Source organism: Rhinolophus sinicus, chromosome 18 (assembly GCF_057876585.1).
Source record: "Rhinolophus sinicus isolate RSI-liver-muscle chromosome 18, RSI-T2T, whole genome shotgun sequence".
NCBI lineage: Eukaryota > Metazoa > Chordata > Mammalia > Chiroptera > Rhinolophidae > Rhinolophus > Rhinolophus sinicus.
In genome coordinates, this window is record NC_142518.1 from 10,666,610 (window position 1) to 10,691,900 (window position 25,291).

Below are 25,291 nucleotides of genomic sequence, written 5' to 3' on the forward strand. Positions count from 1 at the left end.
AGCCCTTCATGATCTAGTCTCTGCCTATTTCTCTATCCTCATGTCAGTCCTCTCCCCCATGTGTGTAATCTATCCCCCAGCCTCACTGGCCTTCTAGCCATTTCTGAGCCATCTCTTTCCTGGGGCAGGAAACATCATGTTATCTCAAGGTCTTGGGTTCCTAGTGGTCTGTCCCCCTCTCCTTCCCATGGCTGGCTCCTCCTCCTCATCCTTCAGGATTCAGGGACTGTCCCCACCATCCTATCTAAAGTAGGTCTTGTCAAATTAGTTCATTAATGAAGGGACCAGCACATAGTAAAGCTGGTTGAAGAAAGTATAAGAGAGTCAGGAGTATTTATAGTCATGGAAAGAACATGGCTGGAATAAGATTGCTAAATTACATATAAAATTGATTAATGTCCTTTTGGGCAATAAAACTGGGACTTGGTTATTATACTCTTTTCTAAGATGAAATTCATTTTTATTGCTATTAGACACAAATTAGCTAACAGTTTTCTACAAGTTAATCTGTACCCTTTCAGAATTGTGAAATGCCTAATCAAGAGGAAATAGTGGAAACAAAAGTATCCCTAGGGAGGTAGGTAATCCTTGGACAGCCTGGTTGATGACGCTTCTGTGTAACAGTCGCCTCCCTAGTTTACCCTCTCTCAGCATCTGCTCCTTCAGAGCACTTTTATTAGCGTTTATAAATACTCCTTCACCGGTTTGACTAACTTTTTTGTCTGTCTTCTTCACTAGTCTGAGAGCTTACCTAAGGGGAAGGGGTAGGATCTGGTAACAGATCCCGTGGTGCAGGGGCATTGTGGGCACTCAGGGCATGTTTGCTGAAGGAGTGAATGAATGAAGAGATGAATGCTTATGCGTGGGGAGTTAGTCTTAATCATCTGTCACTCTTCAAGCTTCAACAGCTGGAATTCAGATTCACCTGGAATTCCCCAGGAACCCTTACAGAAGTTGACTTTCTCAGGCCCTGGGTCCCAACCTCGTCTGCACTTGAGAATCACCTAGAGAGCTTTAAATGCAAAATAGATAGATAGATAGATAGATAGATAGATAGATAGATAGATAGATAAAGATAGAGGTACCTGGGGCCAGCCTCAGAAATTCTAATTTAATTAGTGTAAGGAGTGGCCTGAGTGTCAGGAGTTTTAAGAGCTCCTCAAGGTGATTCTTATGTAAAGCCAAGGTTGAGAGTGACTTCTAACTAGAGCCAAGTGGAACATTTTCAAGAGCTTTGCTTCAACTATGAGTACATATTTGGTTATACTCAGGCCTGAAGTGGGGTGAGGCAAGGGGTGCCCAGAGTGCATAATTTAAGGGGGCACTCACTCTCAGGGCCGTGCAAGTACTGACTGCATCTACATGGGCCTGAGAGTGAGTGCTTCCTTAAATATTGGCACTAGGCATCTCTCGCTTCACCCTAGTCAGAGCCATTGAGGAGCTTACAAATGCTGACCATTGACTTCTTTTCTCCCTCAAGTAGACCTCAGGAGTAGAGTCGTTCTCTCCGGGCAGATCAGGGTGCAAATTATTCATGTGATCTTGTTCGATCTTTTCAGATGCTTTTTGCAGACTGAGCTGAAACAAATACCTTTCTGAGACTTGAACCAGAGGATTAGCTTATATTTGATTTATAATACGGTAGTAAGAATCTAGATTTTCTTTTCTCTTGCCTTTTTTTTTTCTTTTGAAGTCCGTTCCTGCCTTGGGTGCTGGACAGCTGCCGAGGTTGGGAAACATTAAAGCATTAAACATGGCAGCCATCCTCTCTTTAGGAGAGTCTTGGTTTAATTTTCCAGATTGGTTATTCTATTTATGTCTCTCGGGCCCTTGGCTGATTGATCACGCAGGGATTTGTCATATTGCCTACTTCTTTGAATCAAATGTGGACATAACAACTAAAAATAAACATGATGTGGATATTAGAGAACCAGGGGCCTTCTTTGCCTGGGGAGCTGGGATACTTGCTTGCTGTTGCTAAGATGTTTTCTGGCTTTAGCACAACATCAATCATTGGAATTGCAGCTGTGTTTTTGGAATAGAGAGTTCATGGAAGCACAAAGGCACACTGATGAGTATTATCCTGAACGATGGGTACAGATGCAAATCATTATGCGTAATTCATAATATTATCCCCATTTTTGGAGTTCTTTGTGTTGTGTGTGATTTGCTGTGCTGAGAACTAGACGTGTGCCAAAGCATCATTTCTGTGTTCAGAATAGTTTTGTCAGATTCGAACGATAAGTAAATATATCAGACTGTTGCATTTCAGTTCTCTGTAGCATTGTGAGTGTGGCTAATGGGTTTGACAGTGGAATCTGGCTGAATATTGGACTAATTGCTTTAACTTGATACCATTTTCCTTATTCCATTATGAAAAGACAACTGGAGATTGAGTGTGAAAACCCTTTAAGGAATGACATAGGGTGAGAAACTGTTCTACCCAGGAAACTTGCCCTAGGAATGAGGGACCTTTCTGTAGGGCAGTAGCACCGGGCACTGACTGGGTAAGAGCCAGCTCTGCCACAGGTGAGCTGTGTGATGCTGGGGATGTCACTTAGCTTCTTCGTGTCTGTTTCCACATCTGTAAAAGAAGGCTAATGGTAGTTTTACTTTGTCGGCTGTTGTGAAAATTAAATGAGTTAATATTTGTAGATCTTAATACAGTGTCTGGCATAGAAGAAGCACAGTATAAGTTTTGCCTGCTACCGTTTGTCCCTTATTGTATTTATATAATATCACACCATTTTTCTTGGTGCTGGACTAAAGGCTAAAGTGTACAATGAGTCCAAAACCTGAATTAGTTCTGCGATGGTTTGATGGCATTTAAAAATGTTCAGTCAGAACACCGTGGTAAAACTGTAGCATTTTTCTATCTTGACATTATTATAGGAGTCCTCACTGTGTCAAAGTAAAAATTTAATCTATATTTAGTGCTCTGTAATTTTTCCTCAAATGTGATTCATTTTTTTTGGCCATTGAGTTTCCCTTTTCGCAGTTTTAAAATAAAGTCTCAATGAGCTTCTCTGATTCTGGTCCTAAAGAATTGCCGCTGCCTCGCTTTACGATGTCAAAGACCGATGGTGAGATACGATTTGGGAACCCAGCTGAGCTGCATGGAACTACGGTTCAGATTCCATATTTAATCTCGGAAAAAAATACCTTCAAAAGAATGGATGATGAGGACAAACAGGTAAACAGTCTGATCAGGCGTGTCCATTTGATTCTGACCGTGAAACTTCACATAGCAGTGCCTCATATCTGCTGTCAAGCTTCCAGCAAATCTCACCATCTGGAATACAATTACAGACTGGGAAGTGAGCCAGTGAAGTTTCCTTGTAGCAAGAAAAACGCTGGCGCACAGGAACTACCATGAGCCACCCATGGGCCCTTTAGAGCCCCCCTTAATGTAGAATTGTGTCCAAAGGAAGGCTACTGATTTAGCACACTTATTTGATTTCTCTAATTCAGCATTTCCAAGTGGGTTCTTTAAAATGTAACTTCTAGGAGTTTTTTGTTTGTTTTGTTTTTCTTTTTATAATTTCTTATTAGACATTTACACACCCCTCACAAAATGATAACCCCCGCAATCTACTATCCCTCTGACATCGTACATAGCTATTACAATACCATTGACTGTATTCTCTATGTTGTACTTTACATCTCGTGTATGTATATGTGTGTGTGTGTATTTAATTCTAGTTGACATTCAGTATTTTACATCACCTTCAGGTGTGTATAGTGCAATGGTTAGGCATCTACACAATCTATGAAGTGACCCCCCCCCATAAGTCCAGTACCTGTCTGACACCCTACATAATCTATACAGCATTTTTTATTATAGTCCCCATGCTGTATTTCACATCCCTGTGACTATTTTTTGACTACCAATTTGTACTTCCTGATCCCTTTACCTTCTCTCCCATCCATCACACAACCCCCTTCCCATTTAGCAGCCATCAGTTTTTTCACTGTATCTCTGAGTCTATTTCTGTTTTGTTTGCTCATTTATACTGTTCTTCAGATTCAACATATAAGTAAGAGTATATGGTATTTGTCTTTCTCAGTCTGACTTATTTCACTTAGCGTGATATCCTCTAGGTCCATCCATGTTGTAAATGGTGAACTTTTTTATGGCAGAGTAATATTCCACTGTATAAATGTACCACAATTTCTTTATCCAATTGTCTGTTGATGAGCATTTCGGTTGTTTCCATATCTTGGCTATTGTAAATAGCGCTGCAGTAAACATAGGGGTGCATATATTTTTTCGAATTAGTGTTTTGGATTTCTTTGGATAAATACTCAGGAGTGGATGTAACTTCTAGGAGTTTTTAATAGGTCCTGTCCAAAAAAGTCTGGAGAAAAGATTTCTCTGGTTAAATATGTTTGGAGAATGATGCTTCATACTCTATACTTGAGGGAAGACTAAATCCTCAGTCTTGGAGATTCACAGTGTATATATTAGTACATTAAATGTCCTGAAAAGTCCCGCAATAAAGAGACCTGGCAATTTGCATTTACTAAACTTCTTTCACCAGGGAATCCTTTCTTGCGGAGCATGTTTGGAATGCCATCCTGGGAACTGCTGCCATTACACATTTAGCAGCTTAGGAACAAGAATAGGGGGGGATGGGCTTTTAAAATAAGACCACTAATTGTAATAGGCGGTGATTGGTAGACAGAAGTGTAAAATTCCAGAAGAATGAGCCTACCAAGAAGAGGTAAATAGTCTTACCTTTAGTAAACCCTGCGGGCATCAAGATAAAGCACATACTTCTAATAAAGATACCGAGTCATGCAGAAAAGTCAAATTGTATTCAATATAATATTTTCTGTATGGCAAATAAATTTGTTATATTTTAGGAAGACAAATCAAAATGTTTTTAATGTATGTGCTGCCGAAGTGGGCATGAAAATATTTTAAAAATGCAATGAAATTAAAGGATTAAGTCAGAAAACTAACTTCTATGGCTCACTCTGATAATGCTGGGTCTATGAGGTGTTCCTGTGGAAGTTTTATATTTATAGTTAAATGAGGTATAGCATATCCTGTTAAATAACTCTATGTACTGTGGCTTTCATAATTCTTGTACATTTTAAACTAGTTCTTCAGTGATATATATAAGAAGGAGTATAGGTATCTTCAGTCAGCGCTCTTTGGCATGTTTTCCCACCAGCATCTGTAGAGGAAGGAGGGTCCACTATACCAGGATGGTTGATGCCCTGGGAACTTTCCAGGCCCCTTCCCCTGGCTGCATGATTAAGAAAATATGGGGAATATAATCAAGAATGTTACAAAGATTAGGTAGGGTGCCAGATGGGCACTGGACTTATTGGGGGGATTAATTCATAGGCTGTGTAGATGCCTGACTACTGCGCTGTACACCTGAAGCTGAAGCTGAATAATATTGAATGTCATATACATTCATACATACATCTATGTAGTAGTCACGGGATGTAAGGTACAGCATAGAGAATATAGTCAATGGTGTAGTAACAGCTATATACGATGTCAGACGGGTAGTAGATTAGGGAGTTGTCACTTTGTGAGGGGTGTAAATGTCTAACTAGTATGTTGTTTTGTACACCTGAAACTGATTTAAAAAAACACATCTTTTTTTTAATTAAATTTATTGGAGTGACAATTGTTAGTAAAATTACATAGATTTCAGGTGTACAATTCTGTATTACATCATCTATAAATCCCATTGTGTGTTCACCACCCAGAGTCAGTTCTCCTTCCATCACCACATATTTGATCCCCCTTACCCTCATCTCCCATCCCCCACCCCCCTTACCCTTTGGTAACCACTAAACTATTGTCTGTGTCTATGAGTTTTTGTTTCTCATTTGTTTGTTTTGTTCTGTTGTTGTTTTTGGCTTATATACCACATATCGGTGAAATCATATGGTTCTCTGCTTTTTCTGTCTGACTTATTTCGCTTAGCATTACACTCTCAAGATCCATCCATGTTGTCACAAATGGTCCTATTTCATTCATCTTTTCTTACCCCTGAATAGTATTCCATTGTGTATTTTGCTTCAGGCTGGGTTTATGCTAGGCCCACCCAATAGTGGGTATGAGCTAAAACTTCAAAGCAAATACTCTTTTCTTGAAAAAGAGTGTTAATCAGTATCTCAGTTTGTATAATTTTTAGACTAGTAGCACCTATATAGTGTCTGTGTTGATAAAAAGTACTGTTGATACTTGGGTACTCCAAAGTTACCAGTCTATTAGTAACATTAAAAAAGAAAATAGGAGGAAACCCAGTACCGTGTTTCCCTGAAAATAAGACCTAGCCGGACCATCAGCTCTAATGCATCTTTTGGAGCAAAAATTAATATAAGACCCGGAATAATATATTATACTTGGTCTTATATTAAAATAAGACTCGGTCTTATATTAATGTTTGCTCCAAAAGACACATTAGAGCTGATGGTCCAGCTGGGTCTTATTTTCGGGGAAATATGGTAGCAGAGTAAGGTTGCTTACCTTGAGTAGGGTCCAGCATCAAGTTCACGTTTGAATTAAGATTCGAATTGTAGTACATTTAAAGCTTCATCCTAGTGTTTTGCAATCTCTCAGTGCAAAAAAGAAAGAAAAAAAAAGCTGACATTTTACTTGGCATAGTGACCTCCAAGAATATTTAGCATTAAGCATTTTAAATATTTTTAATATCCATATTTGCTGGAAGACTTGATAAGCGTCAATGCAGGAAATAGGGGCCTTTATTAATGAATGAAAATTGAGTTTATCCACAAAGAGATCAAAATTGGGGAGTATGAACGTTAGTTCATGTAATCAGTGTCTTTTATTTTCCAAAGGAAAATATGATTGGAATATCACTGAAAATGTTCCAGGCTTGTTTTAGTAATTCAGGCACCTGAGTGCGGGTGAGACTTTCTTCTCTGGGAGACTTTTGAATCTTCAGACACTGCTTTTTAACCCAGCTGTATTTTTGAGAAAACATTTCCTCCATTTGTTAAATCAGCCGGCTCACCAGCATTAGAGTTGCGTTATATGTACTTCATAACTGCAGCTCAGGGCGCCAGGCTTCTCGAGTGATCGCTTCTGAACTCTGCTCTGGTTCTTTGAAGCAGGAAACACAGTCTCCGACGATGTCACCCCTCGCTTCCCCTCCTTCTTCCCCGCCTCATTACCAGAGGGTGCCCTTCAGCCATGGCTACAGCAAACTGCGGAGCAGCACGGAGCAGATGCATCCAGGTAAGAGCCCATCTCAGGGCCAGGTGTCCTAGGTGGGGTTAGAGACTCTTTAATCTATCAGGCAGCGATGCCGGACTTAATTACCTCTGTTTCTGGAAACCTAGCTCAGTTTCATTTTATACTCTCAAGGGTTTTTGTTTTTTTTTCAATAAAACATATTCTTGTGATGCCTTGTCCTCCGGTCCTACAAACTAGTTCATCTTTAGACTTTAGACTTGTAAACAATGATTTAGATCATTTAATCCTTCATATACAGATTTCATTACACAAGAACATGGCATATTAAGAGTCTGTACTGTTTTGGAATTGTTATTCCTTTTCTGCAAATGTACCAAACATATTTATATAGTAACTGCTTTTATGAAACTACTTAAAAATACAACTCTGCAAAAGCAAGGGTTGATTCAGTCTTTAAAGACCGATCACATAAGTGAAAATATTTAGCTCTTGTGTTTAGCAATAAGAATAAGGGAAATGCTCGGGGAAATACATCAGACATTTCTGTGTGCCCAGGTGTGGGCTTGCCCGCTTGCCCACACGTGTGCTGTGCTGGCCACGCTGCTGGGAAAACACGGTAGTTGGTTGTGAGGATGGCTTGTAGCGTTGGCTGCCTGGACTGCAGTGCTGAAACTCCATAAATTCACCGCAGCAGCCTGTCCTCCTGGGGCTCAGGCTCCTAGTTTAAGGTCTGACCAATTAGAGGTATTCTAGAATTGGACATTCGTAACCCCCCCTTTTTATTTTGTGGGCTGTGGTTGAAAATGACCCAGTTTCTGCAGGCTTTTGCTGCATTGAAAATAGCAGTGACTTCTAGAGGGACACAGATATACAATGTGTGCTAGGCTGGACTAGAGAGAGGCTGTGATCTTGCAGAGAGAAGCAGGTGTGGCATAATGGAAAAACCTTTTGATTGGAATCAGAAGGTGTGGGTTTATGTGACTCGCTATGTGACCTTGGGCAAGCCATTTGACTGCTGTGAAGCATGTGGTAAGGACTAGTGAGAGCATGAGGATCAAATCTGATTGGAAATTAAGTCCTTCGCAGATGCAAGATAGTATTGTTCATGGATAGCAACAAGAAATCACTCTCCTGAAACGTGAACATCCCACTGGCGTCTGCAAAGCAGCAGGGTTGAGAAGTCGTTTTCCTCTCATAGCCTCTCCTGCACGATTTTCCTGTTTTTCCAAGTGGCTTCTTTTTTCATTCCTAATCTTATTCGTCCTTGGAAGTTGGAGTCCTGTGCCTAGCACGGTGCCTGGTTTTTGGTTTTTAATTCACAGGTGAGTCATTTTTTGTTCTACTGCATCAGCCTGTCACCAAGATCTACCCTATCTTTTTTGACATTCCTGAAAAAAACTCGTCTGTATTCATTCTATTTCATGCCCCATTCTCTTCTCATCCCATTCAAACTGGGCTTCCATTCCCCCAGATGCAAGGAAACAACCCGCTTCTCTCCATCTTTCTTGCCTCTTAGCAGCCTCTGTCAAGGTGGTCCATGCCTTTATTCTTTTTTTAAGTGAGGTAAAATTTACAGATGATAAAACGCACACGTTTCAAATGTTCAGTTTGCATTTTAAGAAATAAATACACCTGTGTAGCCAGCACTTTGATCAAGAACAGAACATTTCCATCACTCAGGAGATGTCCCTTTCCAGTCACTCCCTGCTCCCCAATGCAAGCACTGGTCTCATTGTTGTCGCCATAGATTAGTTTTGCCTCTTCTAGAACTTCTTGTATATGGAATCCTGTGCAATGGCCGTGCTCTCATGTGTCTGCCGTCTTTCCCTCAGCGTAGTGTGGAGATTCATGCAAACGGTTGTGCGTATCAGTAGTTTGTTCCTCTTTACTGCTCAGTAGTGTTCCATCGAAGGAATGTACCACAGTTTCATGATCCATTCTCCTGGTGATGGACATTTGGGTTGTTTCCAGTGTTGGACTGTTATGAAAATGATGATTTGTGTGTGAGTTTTTTGTGACATATGTTGTCATTTCCCTGGCACTTAGGAGTGGAATTGCTGGACTGAGGGTAGGTGGATGAGAAACTGCCAATTTTCCAGTGACTGCAGCCTCCCACTGGCAATGCGTGAGAGTTCATGCTCCAAGCCAGTGTTTGGTACTCTCAGTGGTTTCTTTTTCTTCAGTGTTTTTAATTTTAGCCATTCTATTTAGACATGAAATAACATCTCCTTGTGGTCACTCTTTCATTGTTGAAACATTGTTTTCTGAGTTTCTGTTACGCCATCCTGATTTTTCTCCTACATCATGATCTTTCAGCCGGTGAGCTGCTCTTCCAGAGGGTTCTCCTTTGCACAGCACAGCCATAGAGAGGCATCTGAGTGAACACTCTCCTCTTTCTCAAGGGGTTGAGTTTTCTGGGTCTAGCCATAGATTAGGACCCGGTAGCAAGGTCATTCATAAAGTGTTTACAGGTATTTCCATTTAGACTTCTCCATCTAAGCCAAAGGTAGGGAGAGTGTTTCTATCTGCGGCTTGGGTGCATCTTGTGATTTTTGCTTCTCATTGAGATGATTCACATCAAAGCTTTTTCATTCCTGTTTTTAGGACATCTATGGATTTTCCCCCAAATGATTTTCTTTACTTGTCTGTTTCCTTTTCTGTCACGTATCTTTAGGTCAAGAAGGGAGAGAAGCCCCCATGTCTTCTTCTCTCTCTTCACATTTCCTGAACTCAGTTTCTCTTCTGACTTCCATGTTTTATGTTTTTCCCCATCTGTTTCTTTACCTCTCCTCTATTGCCTTCACAATGCCATCAAGCAATCTGGGGAACCCAGGATTCTCTGTCCTATTTCTGTACTCCATCCTCCCTTTGGTCTACACAGTCATATGTCTAAAACCTGTTAAACTGAAGCGACTCTAGTATTAAGCATTCTAGAATTATTCTTAATTTATACCTTTTCAGAGAGGAGTTTTGCTTCTGGGATAATTTTCTAGGAATACATTTTTCTGGGGTCAGTTCCCTGTCTTAGATTCTGCCATGATTGCTGGCTGGTGGGGCACGTGTGGGAGTACGTTTTAATCAGCCCAGTCTGTCATTCAGAACTCCTCTTCAGCTTCTCTCCTGGGCTCCTGCTAGTCTCTCCTGCTGGATGTAGTTTAGCTAATGTTCATTGGCGATACCATAACCGTAAGACTTATGTACCAGGCATCGTGCTGAGGTCTTTACGTGCATTATTTTTTTCTTACCACAACCCTCAGAGTTGGATACTACCATCCATATTAAAAATGTTTAAATCACAGTAATACATGCATATAGTTAAATAATATTTAGATGCCTATAATAAAAACCACTGTTCTCCTTCCCATTCAACCTGTTTCTGATCTCCAGAGGCAACTACTTACAATTCTTTCCTGTTTCTTCTGATATCTGATGTCTTATCTCAAAATCAGTATCTGTTCTGCTTTTTCTTATACATCTTATTCTGATATACGAGGTGTGATCAAACAATACAGTGAATGTTTAAATAAAAATTTTTTTATTAGAGTAAAAGACACATTGCCATGAATCCCCCTCAAAATACTTTCCCTCGCTTGGAACACACTTATCCCATTGTTCTTGCCACTTTCTGAAGCAGTTCTGGAAGTCCTCTTTCATGAATGTCTTTACTTCATCCTCCATCATGATAACACTCTGTATCACACATTGCTTCTGGTATAAGGCAATTTCTGTCAAATAAAAACATTACGGTATGTCCTCATCCACCTTATTCACTGGATCTGGCACCGTGTGACTTCTGGCTCTTCCACAAAGTCAAAATGACCATGAAAGGTAAACGTTTTGAATTGATTCAGGACATCAAGGCAGCCACGACAACACAACTAAAGACACTCACGAAAGAGGACTTCCAGAACTGCTTTAGAAAGTGGCAAGAAAGATGGGATAAGTGTGTTCAAAGTGAGGGCGAATAATTTGAGGGGGATTAATGGCACTGTGTCTTTTACTGTAATAGTTTTTTTTTATTTAACATTCACTGTATTGTCTGATCACACCTCGTATCAATTCTAGGTATCTACTCACAAGAGCATGGGCTGTGATGTCTGTCTCTTGGGCCTACAGGTAGACTTAGTGTACATTTGTCATTTCTGTTCATTTGGAGCTGGTGTGACTATGAATATTTCAGTTTTCTGAGCCTCCGTTTTCCTTATCTGTAAAATGGAATCATCTCTGCCTCAGAGGTTTGCTCTGTGGATCAAATGATAAATATAAATATCTGTGCCTAGCACAGCTCCTGGCACATTGTAGGTGCTCAAATGTTCCCTAGTGTTTTCTTTTGTGTTTTTAGAATCTGGTACCCGTTTTATTTTTGAAATTCTTAGGTATTCTTGAACGTCACCTTCTGGATATCATTCCCTGGGTTGATTGCAGAGGTAGAGTCTTTATGGTGAAGTTACTTGTGGTCTGTGTTCTAGTTTGAACTGCTGAGTGATGAAATCTTCAGAGTTTGTTTTATATTCCTTCTGTTGGAGAAAGATCATACTTCCAGTTCCTCATTAAACCTCTTGTAAGGGGATCTAAAAATTATTTTTTGCACATCTTCTTGGGTTTTATTTGGGAGGAAGGAAAGTAGAGGCAACAAGTAACACCTACCTTTTCACCTCCTGAGTTCAGATCCAAGTGTAGAATGAGACAGGACTCAGTCTGGTGATGGCCTGAATATCAGCTGTGGTACTGACAGAGCTGATCAGAGCACATGTCTTACATTTGTGACCACATGGGCTTCAGACACTCACTTTTCCAGTCTCAGGCAGGTGTGGCCAACCGCTAGTATCCCAAGCATGGTACAGTTTACTGTGGTTCAAACCTTCCAGCATTAAGAGTTTAATTCGGTGTTTCATCAAAGTGGAATGATCTTAAAAAATCCTTCTCCAATGACGACACCTGCCTACCAGCTGAAACTTATTTTTTAAGATTTGGATTATGTGCTCTCTGTGTATGTTTCTTTTGTAGTTTTTATATTTTTAATCATTCTTAGCAGGGTCTGAAAATCCACTAAACGATTTGCCAGGCAGTGATTTGGATATTTTAATGTGTTTTGATGTGTTACAATCTTGTGCTCTAGTTTCTTGGAGGAAATACGAAAAGCAGATGTGAGTCCAAAAATGGTTGGTTGTTCTTGACGTACTGTTGTTATACCTTCTTTATTTTCAAAAGATCACACTATGCTAAAGGTGATGCCATAACAGGCTGCTCTGCTCTCTCTACCTAACTTTATTTATAAGGAAGCCACAGAAAGAAAGCTTTTTACTTATTCCCATACTTCCACAAACTCGAACTGTTAACCCCCACAGATCAGAAATGGTTTCATCGTGGGTGATAATTTGTCCTTTCTAGTGGAGTTGAATACTACCTGGTTATGTTTAACTGTTTTTCTACCATCTTGGCAAGGACATTATTAAGTGTTCTGGAAATAAAAGGAATGAAGAAATGCATTCATTTCTGTGGCTTAAAAACTTTTCTTAAAGGTAGCAAAATTATTTTTAGGTTGGTCATTGAATGGTAAATATCAAATACATTCTTTTATATATTTTTCTCTACTAGGTTTTACATTCTTTCCAATAAGGAAAAGAAGACAGTGCCATTTATTTTTAAAAAATAAATGATAATGTTGATTCTTGGTGTTCAAAATGCATATTCATTTTCTTTGGGTGGTGGGTGATGAGTAAGACTTTTAAACAGGAGGGTATATACAATGTACCTTATATTTAGAATTTGAATACTTATAATGTGGCACTTCTCTAAACACTCATTGTTTTCTATCCCAATTCAGGTTCTCACCATTCCACCCTTACGATTTATTCCAAATGTTAACCCGATAGAAATATTTTCCTGCCTTACCATGAATCTTTAGATTGTTCGGTGAAATCGTACCCAGGGGTACCAGGGTTTCTTTGTCCTAGGTGGCCCTCGTCATGGAAACTCTTAATCCCTTTGCTAATTCTTCCCTGAAGAGCAGGCACTGCATGAGTCTGAGTAGGAAGTCATAATTTTGGGGTGGAATCTTTGTGTACCATGCTGACTTTCCCCCTCTTGTTTCAGCTCCTTATGAAGCTAGACAGCCCTTTGTCCAGCCTGAGGGACCCTCGTTGGGGGGCCCGGGAACCAAGCCCCCTCGGCATCAGGCTTCCCTCATCCGGGTAAGAGATGTTGTGGGGTTATGCCAGTGGGAGATTTTGGGGACATGGCTTTTTGATGGGACCTCTTCTTTTTTTTTCGCAAGAAAGATATAAAACTGTCCCCTCGTGCAAATATTGTACTTCTTGTTCTGTTGCTTATATGTTTTCCTCAATCATTTTTTACTACATGTGTTTCTCAGTGTCTCTCCACTAATCCAAGCTGGTTCATGGCTTTTGGTATGTCTAAGGAGTCCTTCCACTTTCATCTACTTAATCATTAGGTATCTTCTTCAGGAGAGCTTTGGTTTATCTAAAAAAGCCTACCTTACCACTGTCTTATTCTTTATTACCACTCATCCAGTGCATAGTTAGCTGTTGCCCATTTTTTTTTTTTTACCTCCGATTACATTCAAGCTTTTGGAAAGCAGAGGTAATTCTTCTGTATTCTCCCCCAGTGCCCAGTCCAATGCTGTTCAGAGAACAGTTATTTTACAAGTGGCAGCAACTGCTCTTTCGTATATGTAATAGATACAAAAGAAATATTATGGCAGAAGCACACGTGATATTTCAGTTTTTCCTGGCTACACCCATAGCTTAGAACATTTCAGCCTCCTTTTCTCCAGTGTTTTCCTTTGGATAAAGCGCTCTTATTTTTTTTCTATGTCTGCAACTGTTTTCTTGTGGAGATCTCGGAGTCCGGTGCTGGGGAAGTCATATTCCCAAAAAAGGGTATATGCTGTGTGTGTGCCTGCATGAGATAAATTATGAAAAAAGTGGGTTCTCTGTTTGACCCTAAAGACAAGAGGAAGTAGGATGGTTTATATAACATTTCAGTTGTCCAACTTGGGAAGAAGGGTCATTTATGCACAGGCAGTTCTACTCAGAATAGCAGGGTGTTGTCAGATACTCTCATAAAGAAAAGGGCTGGTGTGTGGACCACAACAGACAAAGGCCAAGGAATAAGGAAGATTGTGGTGGTTGGTGAATACCTGCTGGGCAAGGGGACTTGTGTTAGGCATGGTTAGAACTTTATCTTCTAAGATGGTACTCTGTGTACAAGGAACTTTCTTAAAGACAATACTTTAACCATATGCTGTGTATTTATGTGTAAGGATTCCTACAACTATAAGATCTAGGTAGTGTTATATCTGTTAGTATAGGTGAGTTCACTGTGGCTGAGAGAGGTCAAGTAATGGGTCTAAGGTTTCATGCATGACTCCTAAGTGGCAGAGCCAGAATTTGAACCCAGGCCTGTCCAATGTCAAAACCTGCGCTTTAAAATACTTTGCTATACGTTAGAGCCCCAGATGACCAAGGAGACGAGGTTCTAGAGTTGCTGCATAAATAAACAGTGGGTGTAGTAAAAAATATTCCAGGAAATCCCTTATTGCTACCCCATCGGAGAGCCAAGATACCATTCTCTCCTAGGTTCAGTAGAGCTTAGTTTTACCCTCTACTCGGAACAGACAGCTGTTGCTTCAGCTGAGCCCCAGGGGTAGTAGTTGGCTGCATTTAGAGGTCCTGTGCTACAAAAATATATCTTTAAATGCGAGAATCATACCTACAGTGGAGTGATGGTTACATTAGTAAAGGTATCGGGGGGACTGGGGTTCATCTAAAAACTCCTCATGATGTGGCTGTGTATGTTTTTGCAGAGTGTATTCTAGTGCTGTGGAGACCAAATCCTGAAGGGTTTGAATGATGGTCAAGCCAGCAGTAAAGCATGAACTTGGCAATGGTGGGACGGGGCTTGCCGGGCCCTTTCTACCTAGCACGCTGGATGGGATGGATGGCCAGGGGTTCTCACTTGGATTGGTATCCTTTGGCTTCTCTTCAAATCTCTAGGTCCATTTTTCTGCTGATAAACATGTTTCTTGGGCACGTCACTCGACTCATGTTTACTAAACACCTATTCCATGCCAGGCACTGTGTTGAGAATACAAAGATGAGGTATAACATTCCCATTCACTTCCCCCATGGGGCTTATAGGCTATTGCAGGAGATGGCCATGAATCAAACCATCACAATGTAAATGTATAATTATGATATATGATGTGAATGGAAATTATACTATGCTTCGAGGGTGAAACATGGGCAGGGCTTTTGACCTAACCTTTGTGGAAAAAGTGTGTCAAGGAAGGCTTCCAGTAGGGAGGGACATTTGAGTTGAAACGAGACAGATTCGTAGATGTTAACCAGGTGAAGGGTAGGATTGGAGGGAATGGGTGAAAAGAGGAGGGAATAGCACATACAAAGACATTTTCTATGTGCTTAGCATTTGCTACACATTGTCACTTTCAGTGCTCAGAGCTATTGTATGACGTAATTCCTGTTTGTTATCCCATTTTTCAGATGATAAAACCTGGGGTTTAAAGACCTTATTTTATTTGGCCAAGGTCACAGGTAGGAAGTGGTGGTAGGGCTGGAGTTCAAACACTGGCCGTGATTCCTTAGTCTCTGGCTCACGAACCAGACGGATGGTGATGTCATCTGTTAAGCTGAGAAGCCCGGGATGAAAACCTGGTTTTGGGAGTATTGGGGAAAGATCATGAGTTCAGTGTTGGATGTTGGGATTTGAGGTTTTGAGACAGCCAAGAGGAGATGTCAGAGATGGTAGGATATATGGGTCTGGAGCTTTGAGGAGAGCCAGGCTGGACCTAAGTATTTGGCAGTGATTGGCCATTAGAAGGACTTATGGTACGGTGCAGAAAAAAACAGACAGGTGCTTGTCCAGGGTCCGCCAAACTCTGTGTGACCTTGGGGCAAGTTCCTTCTCTTTTCTGTAACATGAATGACTTGGAATGGATTTCACAGTCCATTGTAATAGTCTGCAACAGTCTGATTCCCTTAATGTTTGCTTGGCATCAGTGGAGGCACCTCCCCCTCACCCCGGTTTGGAGCATTGCCTTCTGTTTAAGATGAGAGCAAGGGGCCTTTCTTGGGACAGCAGTATGTGGTTTTCATGGCTGATGTGTTTTTCTTTCTTTAGTTCTTAGGTTTCCTTCTTATGCTTGTCAACTTGGTTTGGCTGGACTCCATGTCCCAGAAAGCAAAATGCCAACCTGAGTTAGTCATGTAGATGAGAGGATCTGAAGTGAAGGTTCTTGGTGCTAGGGGATTAATATGGATTGGGCATGGTGCTAGGCTAGGCCAGGGTAAGGAATTCCCCTCGCACTGCCATGCTAGCGTGCTGATGGCAAGCTGGCTGTCTTCTAGGCTCCTCTGTGGCCTTGTATTCAAGCCCTGCCTGCCTGATCGGGAGGAGGTGGCTTCTGGGTCCTGGGGGAGGCTGTTAGGGACCCTGAGCCAGTGCTATTGCAGCTCATGGGCTTGGCATTTTAGAGGTGCTTATGCCAAATTCAGTGTCCAAACATTGGAATGAAGAGTCTTTTTGGTTAATGTTTTAGGAATTTCAAAATCTTTTTTTCAGGTTTTGGATGTTTTTCCCTTGACATTTTTTATGCTGAGCACATCCTATGTTGGTGGATGATTGACAGTGGTTTGTAAAGAAATGTTTTCTTTCTTGCTTCATTTGTTATCATGTGTTTACAGGTCATTTCCCCAAGTTATCCTACCTATTGAAACTATAAAGTCGTTTGTAAGTTTGCTGGTATAGGATTTGGAATTGCCCCTTGTGCTTCCACTGTACCCCACTGCCTCTGTTTTTGCCACAGTTGCCAGAAACTACCTAGTGTTAAGTTCTTGTCTCATTGACTTGTTGGCGGCTTTGACACTCATTCGTCATTTGGTGCATGATCCCGTCCACTCCTGGTTTTCTTCCCGCTTCTGTGACTACCTCTTCCTAATCTTTTCTCTCAGTTCTCCTTCCTCCATGTGCCCCTTACATGCGGATGAGCCCCAGATCCAATTCTCACTCTATTGCTCTTTAGCTACATGGAGGCTGAGGACCACATAGCTCCATCTGCCAGCCATCTTCACGCGAATGGCCCACTGTCGCTGTAAGCATGTCTTTCTCAAAACCAGCTTTCACTCTTCCGTTCATGGCTCCATCCATTCGTCAGCACAGGCCAGCGTGCCGGTCACCGTCCCTGAATCCTCTCCCGCCCCTTCTACCCATTCAGTTACCAAGTCTGGGGCATTTCACTTTCTAAACACCCCTCTTGTCTGTCCATTGCTCCGCACTTCCTCCTTTCAGGCCATCTTCTGTCACCAGATCAATTACATCAGCTTCTAAGTTTCTTCTTGCTTCCATTCTTGCCCTCTTCAACTCCATTATCCTCACTGTAGACAAAGTGAGCTTCAGAAATTGGGTCCTCCTATTCCCTTGATTGCAACCTGTCACACTTTGCTCACTGCTCTCAGGAAATCATCCACCTTCCTGCCTGGCTCCGTGGGCCTGGTGTTTGGCCTCTGCTGTCCTCTTCAGCCCACTGCTTCTCTTCCCTCTCTCCTCCTGCCACACAGAGGTTCTGGTCATTTCCTACACGATCTGTGTTCTCTGGGTGGGAACCTGACTTTTCATCCTTGCTTGGCCTTTGTTTTCTCCTTTCTCTCAGTTCATCTATGCATTTTTCCACTTGTTAACACGTAGTGCAGATATTTTCTAATATTTCTCGTATATGCGAGCTTTCCATTTTTCATTCTTAAAAAATGGTTCGTTGCTCATCTGCTCATTTATCTGAGAAGCTCAGCCAGTGGGAGAGGCTTCTGTTCTTTATTGGTTTCCCATCCTAGAGACATTCTGTGTTGTCTGTTTCTTTCGTATCATTCCAGGAATGCGTTATGCATATGTAAGTAAATATGTGTTCTTATAGCTATCTAATCTATGCAGTATATTTTTACCTGACTCTAGGGATACAGGTTTGGCAAATGAAATACCCATCCAGCCAGAGCTCACTAGAAAAAATTCTTTTATTTTAAACACTCACTTTTCAAACCCTAAACATACATGCAGTGATTTCTTCTTCTCTTTCTGGAGGGATGGCCTTAACAGTCTTTTGGGAAAAATTATCGATACTATTCTTCTCACGTCAAAGACAAAATAATGACAAACAGCATTCAGAAAACTTTACCACCCTGCCATTCTACTTAGGAGTTTTGGCTGTGTTTTTGGTGGACGTTTTCTGATAAACAGGTAGGAGACGGGTTGTTAGACATTGCTAGCCAGCCACCATGTTATTCTAAAAGTCTGTAACTTGAAAAACATTTATTTAACTTAGTTGTCTCCTTTTTCCCTCATTCTCACGCAATCTCATTTTCTTGCTACGCTTCCCACCACTGCCTCCAAACTTAACTATAGGTACTTAGGGCCAGAAGCAGATTCTCTTTGTTCTTTGGATCCTTTTGGAATGGTTCTAAATAGCAAAGCGTTGTGTGAAGGGTGCTGAGAGAAGTGAATGCCCCAAGGCTCTGTTGGAGTGGTGTTGGCATAAATCCGGAAAGAACTGACAGTCATCACAAGTAAATTGTTCATTCTAAGAGTTTTGATGGGAATAGGAAGCAGTCTTTCTGGGAAGTTGACATTGCATGGAGAGAACTTTTTATGATGTGAAAGGTAGTTTATGGGCAGACTGCACCAGGATGCTGGGCGGGTAAGGAGAGGAGAGAGCAGAGATTGTGGCTGAAAGATTGGGGTAGAATTGAGTGAAGTGGCTTAGAATTGAGGAATGGGAGTCTTGGTGCTCTGAGTTTGGAGAAGAAAGAAACAGGTAAACGAGTGGGGCATCCTAGATTCTGCCTCAACCACTCTAGTTCTCTTACCTAATAATACTCAGCCCAGGGAAATGACCCGCAAGGCAGGCTGGGACTGCAGGGTCCAGCAATTCTCACTGAGGCATCATTAAGCTTGTGAGGGTTTGTTTCTTTTTGCTTTTCCTGTGGAACCTCAGGCATTTTGGCCCTTATTTTGGAATCTTTCACCTCTTCCCTTTCCTGAGAGCTCTGACAGTGCCCATGTGGGTACTTCATAAGGCCACTTGCACATTTTGTTCTTGCCCTGTTCCCCTACTCCTCCCATTGCGACCAAACCCTCGGGCTGATGAGCCACCGAAGAAACACGTGAATATTCTCCTGAGGGGTGGGAGCTAAAAAGCCACCTGATGGTGGGCTCCCTCCTCACATGGCCACAGCAAAAGCATGCCAAGGCTTTGGTGGCATGCTTCAGATGACACAGCAAATGCCACACCGTTAGTGTTTGGATCCTGGGTTGTGAGATTTCAAATGCTCTTGTTCTTAAGAGCAATTAAACTTTTAAAAAAGGTATGTCAAAAATTCAAAAGACACAGAAGGGCACGAGGGAAAAGTGTCCCTTCCATCCAGTTCCCCATCCCAGAGGCAACTAATAGGACCGATTTCTTTTGTACCGTTCTAGGAATATTTTATGCACATACTGTGAATATAGGTGCACTACTTTTCTGTGTAATTATGTAATATGTGCAAACCACATAGTTCCACCTTTTTACACATATGGTAGCATATGATATGACTGTTAGGCACTGTGCATTTTTTGCTTAACAATAAGTTTTAATAACCTTCTATACCGATACATAAAGTACTTCCTCATCTTTTTGGGTTTTTTCCAATGCATGGGAGTCATTGTGCATCTTCCATAAATCATTTAACCAGCCCCCTGATCAACATCTACAACTTGCAATCACAGCATTGTTTCCATATATATATATATAATGTGTAGACATTAACAATATGTAGACATTTCTCCCAATTATGCCATTTCTAGGAATTAGTATTGGGAGAAATGTCTACACATTTTTAATTTTTGATAGAGATTTTCAAATTGGAGATTGTTTCAATTTACCCGCTTACCAACAGTGTATGAAAATGTTTCTTTTCCCGTACCCATACAAACACAATGTGCTAAAAAAATTTATGGATCTTTGCCAATCTGATAGGTGAAAAATTATGTCTTGGTATAGTTTTAATTAGCAGTTCTCTTTATTAGTGAAGTGGAACATCTTAAGTTTATGAGTCATTTGTATTTCCTTTTTCTGTGAATTGCTTCTTCATATCCTATGCTCTTTTTTTTTCATTTGGGTTATCAGTGTTTCCTTATTGGTTTGTCATTTCTACCAGTCTGAAACCAAACCCTGGTGTCTCTGTCCCTTTGGTCGAGTGAGAGGCTGCAGTGAATGTGGAAAACTGCTCCTTGTGTGGTCAAGAGGAGGCCCTGGAAGGAGGGTAGGGACCCCAGCTTCTTTTCAATTCTGGAGCACCCCAGGCTGCCTGCAGTGGGGGGTTCTTGTTTAAACCTTCATGGCAGTAAAGTTGAATTACTTAGTTTATGGGTAGAGATTAGGGCTGGAAAAATCTTCTGTTATGGATGGTAAGTGTCAACACTGTGTGTGTGTGTGTGTGTGTGTGTGTGTGTGTGTGTGTGTGTGTTGAGCTTTCAGCATTGCTTAGACAATTAAGTTTTCTACCTCTGGGTGAAACGGAGAGAGGGAGAGAGGGAGAGACGAGAGATGGAGAGGGAGAGGGGGGAGAGGAAGGCAGGGAGAGAGAGCATGTATGTGTGTTTGCCTTTGTGTGTAACAGGAAGAACTGGTTTGATTAATTTTTATAGGAATGCATGTACCTTGTTCTTGATGTGACATCTCGTTTTACCAGATTCATTTCCCATCATCAGAGCCTCATTGGAGTTTTACCATCTCCTAAGAGGTGAAAGGTTGCTGTGTCCTCAGCGTGTTCTACTTCACTGAGTCTATCTGAGCGGTCACGTCACCACAAAAAGGTCCTACTGTTCATGGCATCAAGCCTCCTTCCTACTTATTTTCTTCACCTACTTATCATTCTTTTTCCGAGATTCTAGTCCTTGTTTTTTAAACATTTCATTTCCCTTGATACTGAAATGGACTTTTCTCAGCCGAAAGCTGTCTTAGCTGTCTCTTATTGCATTCCTCAGGTGCTTACCTGGTACCCACACTTCTTAATTGAAGTGATGTTAATTGCTTAGTTTCCTTGCTGGGAGGTACTTCTACATGAAAGGCAAAAGTGTTTTGTGTTACAGGATGAGAATAGTAAAAAGATACTGGATCAATGAAAGAGAGGTGACTGGGATATAAAACGGTACCTGGGATAGAAATTGAAGGGTGTTTTGGAGGGGGGGCGAAGACATTGATTTGGTAAATATTAGGACTGATTGGAATGGGATGCTGCCTTAAGGCCTTGCAAAGTCCATGCTTTAGAGACAGCAGGGTGGTAGGGGAGGGTCAAAATGGCAGGCTAGTCCACGTTCGAATTCTAGCGTCCATGTAGTGGTATTACAGCAGGTCAGTTAGACTACTGATGAAAGCAAATGAGCATTTTATTTGTGGGGTCAGCTTTGCTTTTGCCTACCAGGTATGGGCATTGCATTAAAGGCTTATGGTGTCCAGAACTTTCCTGGTGACAGCTATGGTCCACATCGATTTGGTGGGCAGGAACACCTAAATCAGCCTCTGAGAGGTAGCTGAAAACACCCAATTGAACCCCTGGTCTCAGAAAGTACTTTTGAAAGCTGGAAAGGAGAGTGGTGTTTGTTTCCAGCATATTCCCCAGGACCTTGTGGTCTCAGTTTGTTAATATATACCAGGCTGTGAACACCAAAGGCTCTTTTAGAACAGTACCACTTTGTTCCCAGGCCCATCAGCATTGCCCTTGACCTCAGGGGCAGGTAGTGTCCCAGTGCTGTGCTGGCCCCTTACCTCACATGTGTCCTTTCAGTCCTCTTGACAGTCTTGGAAGGGAGACTACTTGCAAGATTACATCCTCTAGTCATCCATTGAGAAATCCGAAGTGGCTATATGGGTCAGTCACCAGGGCAGGGGTATCCTGAGGACTGCAAGCGTGGTCCCTGCTCAGGGAACTTGCAGCCAAGTGGAGGGGGAGATGGATGCAAATCAAAGGATCCCACTTCTGCATGTATAATGGAAACTGGTAATTGCCCTCAAGGCAAGGGGGTACTTGGTAGCGTATAACAGAGAAATGTTACCTAGGGCTAGACAGTGAGGGAAGGCTTCCGCAAAGAAGTGAGGGGTGATTAGGGGTAACCAGGCAAAGGAAGGTGGTGCTGGGAGGTGAGGAGTGTCTCACGTAATGGTAAGAGCCTAGACACGGGCATGCGTTGGTCAGGGTTCTTGATTGTGGACGACAGAATCTACTCTGGCTAGCTTAAGCACATAGGAATGTATAATAGGGGTGTGGATAGCCCATCACGTTTTTGGAAGGGCTGAGTATTCTGACTGTTCTGAGCTTGCAAAAACAATCCCCAAAACCACACAGCAGGACCACATGGCTAAGGAAGCCTTGCTTCTGCCACAATCAGAAAGCTACAGAATTGGCGACTGCTGCCATTGCTTTCAGCTCCAGCTCCACACCATGCGTGACCTGGAGCAGCAGAATGAATGCTTTGTTCCCTGCCTCTTTCACCATGTGACTCAGCTCTGAATCAGTCTTCCGTAGGAGTGTTTGTTCAGTGGAACCTAAGCCCCATCCGGAATTCTAGCAGCCAAGGTGTTTGGACAGTGTGGTTTTGACCTGCCGACCTCTGCAGTGCAGGGAGTTATGCTCAGAGGGGGCGGAGTGGGCGCTGAGTGAGCCAGTCTACCATGTGGAGATAGCATGGGGAGGAGACAGCTGACAAACTAAAGGGCCTGTGTGTTAGAGCTCGGAGTGATAGGGAGATGAGGCTGGAGAGGTGGGCAGAGCCCCGTGGGCTGTGGCACCGCCTTTTGGGTGGGGGAACTTATGGCTCAGAAGCTAAGTAACTGGCCCAGGTCTCATGGTGAGTAACTGACCATCCCAGATTTGAACCCAAGTCTGTCTGCCTGCAGAATCTGCACTCTTTTTGTACCTTCAATCTGTAGCCTCGTTCTGTAAAGCATTCCTTGAATTCAGCCCAAGTTCTCGGGGCATCTGTTTCCAATCTGACCTCAGGCTGTCTTGAATGTTAAGGGGAGGACATGGTGGAGAAGAGACAGGCAGCCTTGACCTAATCGACAAGAATGGGGCTGGGGATGGTAGTGCAGTGGTACTAGAAGTCTGCGGACTCGTCAGTCTCCTCTTACTGCTGATTTCTCGTTTCTCCGCTAAGCAGAGAGCAAAAGCCTGACAACTGCAAAGGGAAAATGCCCTTCTGGAGCAGCAGATCTTGGCTTCTGATGGAAGAATTGGAGACAGTGATTACTCATAAGCATTCCTGATGTTAATCAGCACAGTGTTTGTGCCGTGTACTAAAACAACAGTGAAATGATTGAATACCTGTATTATATGGCTATCCACGGGATTCTTTCCTGATGTGAAAACGTGCCAGATGCTTATGGGCCAATATTATGTGAGAAATAAGATGATGCTCTGTCTGTATAATTTAATAGTTCATTGGCCAAAATCTACAACTAAACTAGATCATGGGGAGGCAGATGTAAGTATAGCGTATTTATATCTCAAGCTCAGATCCTCTCTGTCTGCAAAACTGCTGCAATGATTTCAGCATTGCAGTGAGGTTGTTCTTAAAAGGAAACGGTACATTGTTACAGGATGGATGGATGAGAGCGAGAGAATTGTGGGGCTGCTGATGAAGAGTTTGTGCTGTTGGACCCCCGTTCACGCTCTGGCTCTCCCATTTGCTAGCTGTGTGGTCTTGGTAAGCCACTTCCCTAATGCCCAGTTTCCTGTTGTGCCACCTGGGAGTAATGGGACCCACTTCATAGGGTTATTGTGAAGATGAAAACAGGTCACAAGTATTAGGCACTTCCAGTGGCTGGCGCGAGGCAAAGTAATGAATATGTGTCCTACCCTTCTCCTGTGGCTGGGGGGGTGGTTTTCAAATTTTAGGTTATCTTAATAAGCAGCAACTGCGTGTTGTCCGTTAGATGCAGAGAGAGTCCTACAGTTTGGCAATCAACCTTCTAAGCTGTTGAAAGTCGATCCCTAAGTGAGTTTGGTAACATGTGGTTAAAGACAATTTTATGGATTTATTTCCCTGAAGAAACTGATAAGGTTAAAGTGCTCTGTTAGGATTTAATTTGAACGAACTTCTCTACAGACAAAAACTAGGTTCTTTATTGTGATGTCCTGTGAATCTCTAATTATTTCAAAATAAAAAGTAAAAATAAAAAAGGATATTTTTTTTCAAGTGCTCTAACTTCATAGGTCAAGGAGAGGGCCCAGCCCGTACACTGTTGAGTGACATTGAAAAGTGCATATAAAGTTCAGCTCTAGGCATTGTAGGAGAGCTCAGCTTAGCCTTTCTGTCTCGACCAGAATTGGCAATTTGTCCAATCATTTGTTGGTTTACTCATTCAACAAATATTTACTGACCCCAATCTATTTGATAGACACTTTTCTAGGTGCTAGAGATACAACAGTGATCAGAATAGACAAAATTTCCTGCTCTCTTAGACCTTATATTATAACGAGAGTGGGGTGGGAGACAGACTTAACAAGATTTATAGAGTGTAACACAGAATGGTTTAATGTGAAAACAAAATTGCTGAGATCCATCTCCTAGTCTAGCTCTTTTTCTTCACTCCTCACTTAGCAGTTTTCCCCTAACCCTCTTTACTCTGTACATCTTCCCCGGAATCTCCTTCAAACCCATGAAAGATAAACTCCTATTAACCAAATATAGAAAAACGGCTGTAAAGATGCATCCATGTGCTGTCTCACAGATGGTCTGCACGGACAACCGAATTATAATTAGAAAGTTGTTTGGGCCCAGAATCGTCCTCTGTCATTAGGTGGTCAAGTTACAAAGTGAAGATGGCCTCATGCTTCCATCTTCTGTGCAGGAATGACTGTGGTTGGGACTGGGCAGGTTTGCCTTCCCTGTAGGCCTTGCTTGAAGGATAGATTAGCTAGGGTAACAGCTGCTGTAACAAATATGCCATGTATTTTAATGACTTACCACAATATGCCTATTTGTCACTCATCTAACAGACCAAAGATCTGGGAAGAGCAAATGGTCCTGCTTGGAGGT

General features: G+C 41.9%; 1 protein-coding gene across 9 annotated transcripts in view; it reads left to right on the forward strand.

Moving 5' to 3' along the window:
* REPS2 (RALBP1 associated Eps domain containing 2) overlaps positions 1-25,291 on the forward strand; it is a 194,736-nt gene that overhangs the window by 49,082 nt on the left and 120,363 nt on the right. For 7 of the 9 annotated variants that reach the window (XM_019746264.3, XM_019746269.3, XM_019746267.3 and 4 more), the window contains exons 3-5: positions 3,045-3,193; positions 7,102-7,228; positions 13,283-13,380. In XM_019746264.3, coding sequence (XP_019601823.2) covers positions 3,045-3,193; positions 7,102-7,228; positions 13,283-13,380 — 374 coding nt within the window. The remainder of the gene's footprint in view (positions 1-3,044; positions 3,194-7,101; positions 7,229-13,282; positions 13,381-25,291) is intronic. The other 2 variants (XM_019746265.3, XM_019746268.3) reach the window with 1 other exon arrangement.